Below are 11,659 nucleotides of genomic sequence, written 5' to 3'. Positions count from 1 at the left end.
GGTCAAGGGGCGAGGCCTGAGAGGCTGGCGGCCTCCTTCCCGGCAGCTCCGCCCTGCAGGCTCCCAGGTTGCGGTGCTGACAGTCTCCCAGGAGCCCTGCAGCCCTGCAGAGCTCTGCCCACTCCTGGCTCAAATTTCAGGTGCAGAGAACACTGGGCACGCGTTCACGACCCCTCTTGCAATTCTGGAAGAGGCCTGCTAGGGCCCGGCTCTGGGGTGCAGTCTCCAGGCCCCCTGGGGCCAGGCCGGTGACAGCCACAGCCCTGCCAGCTGAGACGGTACCAGAACGGGGACAAACGTCACATCAGAGCCCTACCCCTGCAGGGGGGGTGGGCTCCACGCAGGGTCCAGTTACCCATCCCAGAGGCATCTGCCTCACCACCAAGCGTTCACAGGCTCCTATTTAACCCTCAAAACCTCCTGGCTCTGCAACCACTCTGACCAACCCCCAGGCCCTCTAGCAAACAGGCCAGACCAGCCTGAGGGGACTCCTGTCTTGGATCTCTGGATCCTGCCACCCCAGGACACAGGCTGCCCTGCTCCAGGATTGGCAGGGCTTACTCACGGAGACACTGCTTCCATGCGCTGGCGAGGAGGCCCGGGAGGGAGGCAGGCTGCCCAGGCGCCACCCGCCCCCATCAGGCCCCTCCCAAGGCTCCAGTCAGGTGTGCAGGGGACTCGGGGAACACTTTCTAAGGAAGTGTGGTGGGCTCTCGCCTGGGCCCGAAAACCATGCCTCAGTGCAGGCACTCATGAGACAGGCCCCCAGCCAGGGCCCCCTCACTGGTCACTGCGTAGGATCCCCCCACGAGCTGGCACCCCCAGCAGCAGAATCTCGGCCACGAGGCTGGGTGGGAGGCCAAAGTGTCCAGTCCGGGCCTGGCCTGGGCCCCGGGTGCCCCAGACTGAGTCCGCCCTCCCTTTGAGGCAAGGGCAGGGCTGCACACTCCAGCTCCTCCCCAGCCTCCATGGGGAGCGCGCCCTCTCCACCAAGCACAAAACACGCCAACACTCGGGCAGAGGCCTCAACGGCTTTATTTTGTGCCAACTTTGGCTCCCAGCCACTCAAGAAAGGGGCAGCCGCCAAGAAGGCCGGCCCCAGCCCCCTCCCATCCAGTGCCACCCCCCTCCCCAGGGCCAGAGAACGCCCTGGATGCCCTGTGCGACAAGGCGAGCCCCCACACAGCCCTGCAGGCCTCATGGGACTGGCTTCTGGCCCCTGCCACCCTTGCCAGCTTGTCCTCAGGCCTCGGCGGGCCCTTCCTCAGGGCGTCCAGGATGAACAGGCGGGCGGGCAGGGGCCCGAGCTATGGGGCGGAGCAACCAGCAGGGTAGCCGGGCCCGAGGGAATCACCCAAGGCCGGGGTCCCAGGACACAGCCGCCCAACAAGCTGTGTCTCCAAGTCAGAGAGAGGACTCTGTGCACCGGAGCTGCCCGCTGCCCCAGGCCGCCTCTCCATCAGACAGACAGACAGACAGACCAGCAAGCAGCATTTCAGACACCAGGGAAGGGAACCCACAGAGCAGAACTGCGGCCTGACGGGCCTCGGGATAATCGGTGTGGTGCGAGTGAGTGCAGTGTGAGCATGTGTGTGTGTGGGTGTGTGTGGCGGGGAAGCCTCCTCCTCCAGACTCCAGCAGCGGGCGGGGGCCAGCTAGAGCCGGGCAGCCTCGGCCAAGCCCACCCGGTTCTGGTCGCGGTCGAACACAGTGTAGTAGCGCCCGATGAAGACGTCGCCCAGGATCCAGAGCGGCCCGCCAGGCGGGGGGATGTCCATGCCCATGAAGCCGCTTAGGCACACGGTCGTCCCGGCCTGCGACACCTGTGCCAGCAACACCGGTCACCACCGGTCGCCACCCGGGCTGTGCCCCAGGGCGTCTGCACCCCGCGCCCCGCGGGCCCCGCTCACCTTGAGCGTGTAGTCCTCCGGGGACAGCGTGTAGGCCTTGCCCCCCAGCTTCACAGTGACCTGAGGCAGGCTGGACACCTTCTCGCAGGGAATCATGTACTGCAGGGGGTGGTTAGAGGGGAGCCAGTGTACGGGGTGGGCCCGGCAGCGGGGCTGCCCGCCTCCCCAGCCCTGCCGGCACTCACCTCGCCCTGGATCAGTGGCACAGCCCCGATGGCCTTCTGCAGCTCCCGCACCTCCTCCACGGGGCCCACGATCAGGGACGTGCCCGTGTCCACGATAGCCTCACAGCCTCCCTTGCACACGGTCAGACTGCTGCCCACATCCAGCCTGCGGGGAGGGGCGGGGGCCTGAGTCCCCTCCCAGGGCCACCGGAGCCCCTGCCCGCCCCCAGAGAACTGGGTCGTGACAGATTTAGGGGGCGTGGGGAGGGGGCTGGAGGAGCCAAGGACAGGTCACCCGAGGGGGCTGTGTGCAGGGGGGCCACTGGCTGGACACTGGGAGGTGGCAGAAAGCACCTGGGGCGGGCAGGACACGGGGCCCAGGTCCCCCGGGCCAGCCCCCTGGTGCCCCAGAAGCCCCTGCTGCATGCAAGGCCACGGGCAGGGACCCCACGAGCCACGTCCCGCCCTGCGGGGCCGAAGGCGGGACCCCGCCGCACGCTCACTGGTCCATGTGGATCTGCCAGTAGGCCTTGCGGGTGACGTTGTGGTAGGTCAGGCTGCCTCGGTAGTACTTGGAGTCAGTCCCGCCCAGCATCAGCTCGCCCCCGGGCTGGGCTTTCGGGTCCCTGCCAGGGAGGAGGAGGCAGTCAGATGCCCTGCCCGCCTCTGTGCCAGGCGTCCAGCCTGCGGGTGGCCGGGCTGGATGGGCACGGGAGTCAGGGCAGGTGCAGGGCCCTCAGAAGGCCACCCAGAGAGGGGCCCTTCCTGGGCGTGCTGGGGTGAGAGGATCCAGCGGGGGGAGGTGGGGGAGTGCTCCAATCTCACACCCCGGGGACCGCAGGCCAAGCCCCTTCCTGACAGGAGATCCTGCCTGGGCCGCAAGGGGTCCCAGTCTGCCCCCCGAGGACGGCCAGGGTTGGGCCAGCAGGCAGAGGAGGACGCGAGTGCTAGGAGCCCTGGGGCGGGGGCCTCACAGGCCTGGAAGGAAAATCAGGGGCTCCCAGGAGGAGGGCTGGCTGCCCTGAGCAGGGCGGAGCCACTGCGCCTGGCCCAGGCCCTCGGCACCTGCCGCTCTGGAGATCGTCCTCCGTCCAAACCACCATAAGACCGGCTCCCACTTCAGATTTCAGCTTCCGACCCTACCCACCTCTCAGTCACACTCGTGGTTTCAGCATCATCTGCCTGGCTGTCTCTGGCACTCGCCAAACTTGTCCTCCGCCCATCGCTGTGGCCGCCACCTCCCGTCACCTCCACCACCCACATGTGGAGGACACACGGTACCCTACTCAGCCCTGCCCTTGCAAGCCAGCCGCCCTGCCCCCACTTCCTGCCCGCGCCCGCGCCCGGGGAGTCACAGAGCTGGGCCATCTGTCCCGACCTCAGGCCTGGCCTAGCTCCTGGGTCCTCTGTACCTCGCCTGCCTCCCCGGGACTCAAGAGCTCACAGGCACCCAGCACTTAGCGGGTGGCTCGGCCCCAGCAGCTGCTCAGTTTTTGCCACTGACTGAGCAAGGGGCAGAGGCCAGCATCCATACAGAGGCCAGGCCAAAGGCTTTGAGCTGGAATTCCACCAGAAGTGCCCAGGGTCAGACCCAGACGGGGCACACAGGGCGTGGTGACCAGTCACCAGGAGCAGCAGGCTGCCCAGCCCACACCCTGCCCACAGCCCCCCTTACCACCCCTGCACACCGCCCCCTTGGGGGCTCCCTCCCAGGACCTGTAGCACTGTCCTGGGAAAAGGCCAGGGGCTGGGGGACTGAGACCCCTTTCCAACAACCCCTCCCCAGCGTGACCGGCATCAAGCGTTGCTTCTACAACGTGGGAGCATCGCCCTGAGCTCTCTTGGGGTGACCCTCATGGGAAAACCCTGGCCCCCTTGTCTCCAGAGCTCCTGGCACAGATCAGGGCTCGTGGCCTGATCCCCTCTGGGCCAAAAGTGACCCGGGGCAGGGACCAGCCTGCCCGTCAGTGGGCCCAAGAACATCAGGCAGACTGACTGGAAGGGTCCCTGACCCAGCTCAGGCTGTCACAGGAGGCAGGCCCAATGACTAAGATCCCGGATCCAGGGCTGCCCGGCTGGAGAACCCTGGTTCGAGGACCCCTGGGAGACCCAGCCTTTGGTATGGACTGTTTGTCCACCTGTGAGAGGGCGCCAACCCATTGGGCAGTGTAAGCTGCGGCTCAGCGCCTGGCAGGGGACCATGGGGACGGCTGGCACGATGGAGCCCCCGCCCCCACACCTGTTCAGGAAGAAGGAGAAGACGTTCTTGTCCACCAACTTCTGCTGCATCAGGTTGTCGAAGACAGGCAGCACGTTGTTGACGGAGATGCGTGGGTAGGCCATGCCCAGGATGCCGTCAAACTTGGCCGCGATGAAGACCACGCCCGGCTGCTTGATGGCCTCCCCGAAGGTCTGCCTCTGCACCGTGACGCCGCCCGGGCTGGACGAGGATGGGTTACAGGGAACCTGCGGGCCACGGGCAGGGGGAGCAGGGGTCAGGCATGGTGTGCACACCAAGCCCGACGCTGGGCCCCAGGTGGCTCCTCACCCCCGTCCCTGCACAGGCAGCTATGGCCACAAAAGCCAGCTCGGTCGGTGCCCGTCATCTGGCGCACTGGACTCGGCCCCGGAGAAAGGGCTGCTGACCCTGCACTGGACCAGGGTGAGGACAGCAGGGGTGCGGGGCCCACGGTCCGCTGGGCCAGTTTCAAGGACAGGTGCAAAGCAGGGGAGCAGGGAGCAGCGCGCTCCTCCTGAGCTCAGGCCCTCCCACTCGCCTACCCCCGCCCTTGGGGAACCCTGGATCTAACCTTGGACTCAAGGCCACGATACCCCCTCCCCCAAGCCAGGGCGGAGGCTGCAGACACACACAGGGCAGGATGTGGGAAGAAAGGGCTGCTTGGGGTTGACGCTGGGGGGTGGAGGACGGGTGCGCAACATCCTGTCTCAGGCTCAGAGAGAGCCTGGCAGAGGCCCCCCACTCCTGCCAAGCAGACGCAGAGGGGGAGGGCAGCCCACAGGGAGCCACGGGGCCCCGCCAGGCCGGCTGGAGGAAGGGTTCTCCAGCCACCAAGGCAGGGGACAGGCCTCCCGCGGCCTTCCTGGGACTGGGGGCTGGGGGCTGGGGGGTGGGGGCTGGCAGGGGACGAACTCCTGCTCTGCTCCCTGCAGCTCCCAACCCAGATACCTCCTGTGGCCGGGCACCAGGGGCTCCGCCCTGCAGCCCTCCCCAGACGCTGTCCAGCGTCCTGCCTGACCCCCTTGGCAGCTGCCCTGGCCAGCAGCTCCGGCTGCGGTGGCCCCCCCACCGTCCGCCGGCTCCTCTGCCTGGCTGTGCGGCTAGGAGCCTCGCCACTCGCCGCTCCTGGGCCCAGACCCGCGCCCGGCTCTCTCACTTCTGCAGTCTGGGGCTCTTGGCCTGCCATTCCTGCCAGCCCTTCCAGCATCACCTGGCCTGCACATGGGACCACCTGCCCCCGTCACGGCCCCCCACCAAGCTTGCCCAGCTGTCCCACCTCCGGGTCTCTGCTCAGCTGAGACCCTGGCTCCCCTGCTCAGTGGACCCCTGCCTGGCCCTGGGGTCAGGGGTGAATCCCCTGGCCTGGCGAGCAGCCCTGAGACACTCACCGACACAGTGTCCTGGCTCAGGTACCCTGAGAGGCTGCCCGAGCCGTAGTGGATGTCGAAGGTCGTGCCGTTCTTCACGTACGTGCTGGACTTGTCACTGTTGTATTTGTGGTGGGTCCCTGTGCCGAGCGGGACTGTCAGCCCGCCTGCCCGGCCCCAACTGCAGCCTCAACCCTCCGAGCCCTTGCAGCCCATCCAGCAAGCCCTCGGGCGGGTGGTTCAGCCCACGACCCCCATGGTCCTGGCCCTGAATCAAGGAAGGGAGGAGGGTAGAGAATCTGGAGGGGCTGCCTGTTGGGTGTGGTGGAGAGGTGGGGGCGGCAGGTGACCCAGGAGGTCCACCCGGACATCTCTGCCCTAAGACAGGAGAGGGTGGGCTGAGGCTGGATGGCTGGCCTCCAGCGCCTGAGGGGAGAGCGAGCAGCGGGGTGGGGGCGGCACGCCCCGGCCCGGGGTCCCAGCAGGCCCCTGGGACAGATGGACTCACAGCAGGCGATGTCCAGCAGCTTGCAGTGGATGGATGGGACCCACAGGTTGGCAGAGCCGGTGTCGAAGACGACGGTGAAGCACTGGGGCGGCGTCCCGATGCCGATCTCCCCGTAGTACTGGGCCTGGGGGGTGGGGTCTGTCAGGGCAGAGTGCGGGGCTCCCCACGGGGCTGAGAGAAGGCCCAGGCCAGGATAGGGGCCCAGGGCCAGGCGGACTGTCTCAGCTGCCCACCCCAGCGACCCCGCCCAAGCCCTCGGTCGGGTCCGGGGCTCTAGGAGGGAAGGCCTCCTCCGCAGCATGAGGGTCGAGTGAGGATCCCAGGCTGATCCTGGAGGGCCCTGGGCAGAGAGCTCCAGGGAACCCCGGGGAGGCGGCGCACAGGCAGGCCGAGTCCCTCAGTGCTGGGCACGCTGCCCCCACTGCCCTGGGCCTCAGTTTCCCCCTGTGCGCACAGGGCAGCAGAGGCAGCCTGGAGGAAGGCCCAGATGAGGGGTGAGGGCTCTGCTGAGCATGAAGGGGGCACACACCTCCAGGAGGACCCCGTCCTCGGCCCCTCAGAGATCAGGGGCACGGGCGTCTGTGAGTCTGGGGTCCGCTGGGCCCTGCCATCTCAGGGACGGAGGCCGGGCCCCGGGTCACTGCAGGCCTCCGGCTCCGGCCCCTCTGGGCATCTCCCTCCGGCCACCTGGCTCCAGGGAGCAGCGGCCGCCACTGACTCATGACCCAGCAGAAGTGTCTAGACTTGGGGTGGGGGGGCTGAGGGGTCAGAGAATGACTCAGCAAAACTCCATACTCGTGGTACGCGTATTGGACGGCAGGAATCAGGAACTGGTCAGGCCCCAGGCAGACCCCCCCGCCCGATCACATGCCTGCAAGAGGCCACAGCTTCCTGGCCCGGGCTCCAGCCAGGCAGGATAGAGGGCACAGCTACGTGCCCTAAACCTGAGTGGCCCAGAGGCCGGAGGGCAGTGAGGGGCTGGCTTCCCAAGATTCAGGGAGTGGGGGGCGTGGAGAGGATGTCACCTGGGCAGCCCCAGAGGGCCTGGCCCCAGAGCTGGGACCAGGGTGACCTGCCCCAGCATGCTGTGTGTTCCAGAATGCTCCACCTCTGAGCTGGTTTCCCCCTCTGCGAGCAGTGGGCACACGGGCTGGTCACTGACCGAAAAGGAAGGCAGGGTGCAGGGGCTGGGCTGTGGCTGCCACAGGCCTTCCAACAAGACAGGCAACAAAAGCACAGAGGCTCCAGGGCAGTGGGTGCCTCCCAGGCAGGAGGGCCCAGGTGAACTGAGCTCAGGGACCCTCGGCCCCCACCCACAGCCTCGCGGCCAGGCCCGGGCCTGATTCTGGGCTCCTCCGTGCCGGGCCGGCTCCCCCATGTGCTGCAGGGGCTAGGGCAGTCCCGTGGGGCTGGCCACCAGGATGAAGATGCCAGCCCGGCTCTGAGCTGATGCTCGGTGGCAGGCAGGGAAGCAGACGTCAGGGAGGCACTCAGGCTGCTCCAGCCAACCCTCCTAGCCCCCTGGGCCAAGACGGGCAGGGGCGCCTGGAGCTGGGGCCAGGGAGGTCACAGCCCTCAGTCAGGAGGGCATCGTGGAAATGCCCATCACAAGGGTGGCTGGGTGGGGGCCCTGCCCCCACACGGCTGAAGCTCGGGAACCACTGGAGGCTGAAAACAGAGGATTTCACCAAAACCCACACGGGCTCAGGAACGTTTCCTGAGAGCCAGCTCCTGCCCGCAGCGCTGTGGGCAGTCAGCCCGCTCCCCCAGCCCCAGGCTCCCTCCCCAGCCCCCACACTCACGTCCATGTAGTTCTTCAGCAGCTCGGGAATTGGCCCCTGCCTCACGGCAGGCTCCCCGGTGGCATATTTCGAGATGGGGCCCTTGGCGATCAGGTGCTCCACGGGGCCCATCGCCCCCGACATGGTCCGGCGGATGGACGTGAACTTGTGTAGCGGGATCCTGTCGAGACGGGGCTCAGGCTCGTCGGCTGGCGGATGCACAGCCCAGCAGGAGGCTCCCACACCCACGACCAAGCTGGAGGCCCAGCATGCCTGCTCCCCACCCCCCCCGGACACTGGGGGCTCCAACACGCACCGCTGCGGTCTCCCGTCCCCACTTCGAGTGGGTCCAGGGTCAGCAGTCAGCTATCGCATCTGCCCAAAGCCCTCCGTGGGGGCCCATCTGCCTGGCCCGCACCACCCAGACACGCCAGAGGTGGTCCAAGCTCACCCGTCCGACTTGCGGGGGGGGGGGTGCCACCTTCTGGCCATCAGAGGGGACTTCCAGGCCACCCAATCCGAGCAGCCAGCTCTCCCTGACCACCCTCAGGGCCCTCAAAGGACCCCCCTTTCCTTCCAGTCCTCACCCCAGGCCGCACTGAACCCCGTCACTCTCTCCCCATTAAGCAGGCCGCTGGAGGTCAAGATTGACACCTGGGGCCTGGAGGTGGGGGCTGCTAGGCCGGCCACACTCCATGCAGGGCCCGGTGCCCCTCCTTGGAGGACCCTTCCCAGGAGCCCCACCGCCCAGCACACGCCAGCCTGGGTGGTCTGCCCAGCAGCAGGGGCGGCGTGAGGGGTCCTTCTCCACCCCCAGCTCCACAGGGGTCTGAACTTGCCCCGGGAGGTGGCACAGGAGACCACCTGAGCAAGAGGAGCTGCTGGATGAAACGTCCCCCCAGCCTGGGGGTCTGGGAGTTCAAGGTTGCAGTGGCTCCTCCCAGCAGGCCAAGGGCATGCTCCAGGAAGACGTGGGCCTGGCCTCTTGCCTAAGAAGGGACAGGCTGGGAGAGCCTGGGCTCCTTGTCTGGGGGCGGGGGAGGGGGCCACACCCTCCAGTAACTAAGGAGACAGATGTCAGCAGTTCCACCGGACATGAAGATGTGGGGGCTCGGGTTCAGCTGCCCCAACCTGAGAAACTCCAGGTTTGTGTCCCCAGTGGAAGGCCTGGGGGTGAGGCCAGGGCAGGTTCGGGCCTGCAGCAGCTCCCCACAACTGCTCCAGCTAGGGCTACTTGCCCCCAGGCCACAGCCTACGCAGGGGCCCACACAAGCCAGCCTTTTGGCAAGGCTCAAGTCTGCTGCAGCCCCGAGACCCCACCCACCTGCCCACAGGCAAAGGCCCACAGCAGAGCTGGAAGAATGCCGGCCCAGGCCCAGCACTCAGGCTGCAGGCCTGGGCAAGGGTGGGGGCAGGGCAGAAGAGGGTGGGCCCCCCACATCCCTCTCCTGCTGGGCAAGCAGCCTGCCTGGAGAGGCCTGGAGGGTGGGGGGACCCTCTGTCTCGCTGACGCAGCATGGCACAGCCCTGGACCAGCCTCATAGTCCTCGGCCTCGCTGGATCCAGTGGGGGCCCCCAAGCCTGGGGAGGGCGTGGTCCTTACTGAGGCCACAGGTGTTGGTGGGACAGAGCCCCAGCCCAGCAGTGGGGGAAGCCGCCCAGGGCCTGGTGCCAGCTGGGCCACTCCCCCAGACCCATCCTTAGGATGACTCCCTCACGACCCTGAGGGCCTCCTGGTGTCCAGAGGGTCCTCCAACCGGCCCAGGGCCTGTGGGAAGATCTCACAGGCCGAACATACGGGGATGAGGCCAGGCCCAGTTCACAGCTGGGAAAGCAGACCCCAGGCGCAAAAATGACTTACCCAAGCTCAGGGGCCTCCTGGGCCTGCCTCTGGGTCTCCCGTCTTCCAGCCGAGTGCGGGCCCCTGAGCACAGGCTCCCACCCTACCTGTCCTGGGGAAGCTGAGCCGACTCCCAGTCACAGCCCTCCTGTTACCTCTGGTCCCCACCCCATGATGGCAGGGAGGAGAGGACGCGCGGACCCCCGGGCGAGCCCCGCACCTGCAGAGCTCCCCCGCCCCGCCCGCGGGTAGGCCCCACAGGAGGCCCCGGGGGCGGCCCAGCTGCACCCCGGCCGGGGCACAGGGGTGCGCGGGCGTCCGCGGGGTGCGCGAGCTGCGCGGCTCACCTGATGACCGCGGCGGCGGGCGCGGCCAGCAGGCCGAGGGCGAGCAGCAGCAGCAGCAGGCTGGGCGTCTGCATGGCGGCGGCGGCCCGGTCGAAGCGGAGAGCCCGGGAGGTCGCCCGCTTATAGCCGGGATGACGGCGCAGTTGGGCCGCGTCAGCTGACCCGCTTGTTTGCACCGGGTCTGGTCACGTGGGCTGCGGCCGGCGACGGGGGGCGGGGCGGGGCCGGCGCGGGGCGGGGCCTGAGCGGTGAGGGGGCGGGGCCACCCGCGACTGGGAGCTGCTGCGTCTGCTGGGGCGCGCCGTCCACCTGTCCCCCTTCGGGCCACGTGCTGACCCGGAGAATTGCCACGACCCTGTCGGGGCAGAAGGTGGCCGGGCCTGGCCCCGCTGGACCCGTCAGCCGGGCGAGGCTCCCGGAGCCATGGCTCCTTCCTTGCCTCGGGCGCGCGGCTGGCTCCCCACGGCTCCCCAGGGCTCCCCGCTCCACCTGCTCCCTCCCTGGGCGCCCTTGTCCCCAGCTCTTCCTTCGCCCTGGGAGTCTCCCAGGTGGTCTCTCTGGAGGCTCCAGCCGCCCTCATTCTCCAAGTGGCCCACAGCCCTCCCAGCCCAGCACCGCGCCCCAGAGCAGCACCTGGCCTGGCCCGGCCCTGGTAACCCTGGGCTCTCCTCCTCTGTAAATTGGCACCATCCCAACGTTGTGGCAAATCTCAAAGGCTGCCATGGAGTGTGTGTGTGTGTGTGTGTGTAGGGGGGTAGGGGACAGCAGGTCACAGTTCAGCCGTTTGGGATGTTTTTACCAGCTTCTGGGGTAGGAGAGCAAGTCCCTCGGTCTGGCTAATGCACAGCCCTGTCTGAGGCCTCAGTGACCCCTCAGCCTGGGAGCTGAGTTCCTGCTGCCTAAGGGGAGGATCAGCTCCATCCTCCACCCTGGGTCGCAGCCAAAGGAGCGGGTGGGTGTTACCAAGGAAAGGAATTCGGACAGGTCATTTCAGAGAAGGTCACGTGAAGAAGGAAATTCGGCAGGAGAATGTGCCGGGACGTGACTGATACGGGGGTGTCGACTTAAAAATCGCACCGTGCGGAAGGTGTCCCTTTCCTTTGGAGCAAAGCACTCATGTAATAAATATCTTCACTTTTATCCTGACAAATTCTATTAAGGTAGCTTTTCTATTGAGGAAAGGTGTCAGATCAGCCTCTTACCTAACCACTTCAGCCAAGACCACTCAAGTCTCCTACAACTGAGCAAACCCTGGTATCTTTCAACGGAGCCCCGCCCAGTATCTAGACTTTAGGTGAGTGTGCCCTGGTTTGGGTCAACCAGCGTCTTCGCACCCCACCCCCCTGTCAGTATTTTTCAGTTGGAAGGGGGCAGGTACCTGTTCCACCACCAAATAAAACTCAGGATTATCAACCAATACGGGGGATCCGAGAACCAGGAGTTGTTGTTCCAACTCTTTGGGACCCCAATGACTGCAGCATGCCAGACTTCACTGTTCACCTA

The 11,659-nt window shown here is 67.0% G+C and overlaps 1 protein-coding gene across 1 annotated transcript; it reads right to left on the bottom strand.

The window, feature by feature from the left end:
• Nucleotides 1-1,014: 1,014 nt before the first annotated feature.
• Nucleotides 1,015-10,341, bottom strand: CTSD (cathepsin D). The gene is made up of 9 exons (XM_040255393.1): nt 10,157-10,341; nt 7,991-8,150; nt 6,189-6,312; nt 5,702-5,820; nt 4,314-4,540; nt 2,578-2,700; nt 2,096-2,240; nt 1,911-2,009; nt 1,015-1,823 (listed from the first exon to the last, which is right to left on the bottom strand). The coding sequence occupies exons 1-9, from the start codon at nt 10,228-10,230 to the stop codon at nt 1,656-1,658; spliced, it is 1,239 nt and encodes a 412-aa protein (XP_040111327.1). The 5' UTR covers nt 10,231-10,341; the 3' UTR covers nt 1,015-1,655.
• Between the last annotated feature and the right edge of the window lie 1,318 nt (nt 10,342-11,659).

This window comes from Oryx dammah, unplaced genomic scaffold (genome assembly GCF_014754425.2).
Source record: "Oryx dammah isolate SB20612 unplaced genomic scaffold, SCBI_Odam_1.1 HiC_scaffold_15, whole genome shotgun sequence".
In the NCBI taxonomy this organism is placed as follows: Eukaryota; Metazoa; Chordata; class Mammalia; order Artiodactyla; family Bovidae; genus Oryx; species Oryx dammah.
This window is presented reverse-complemented; position numbering and strand designations above follow the sequence as displayed.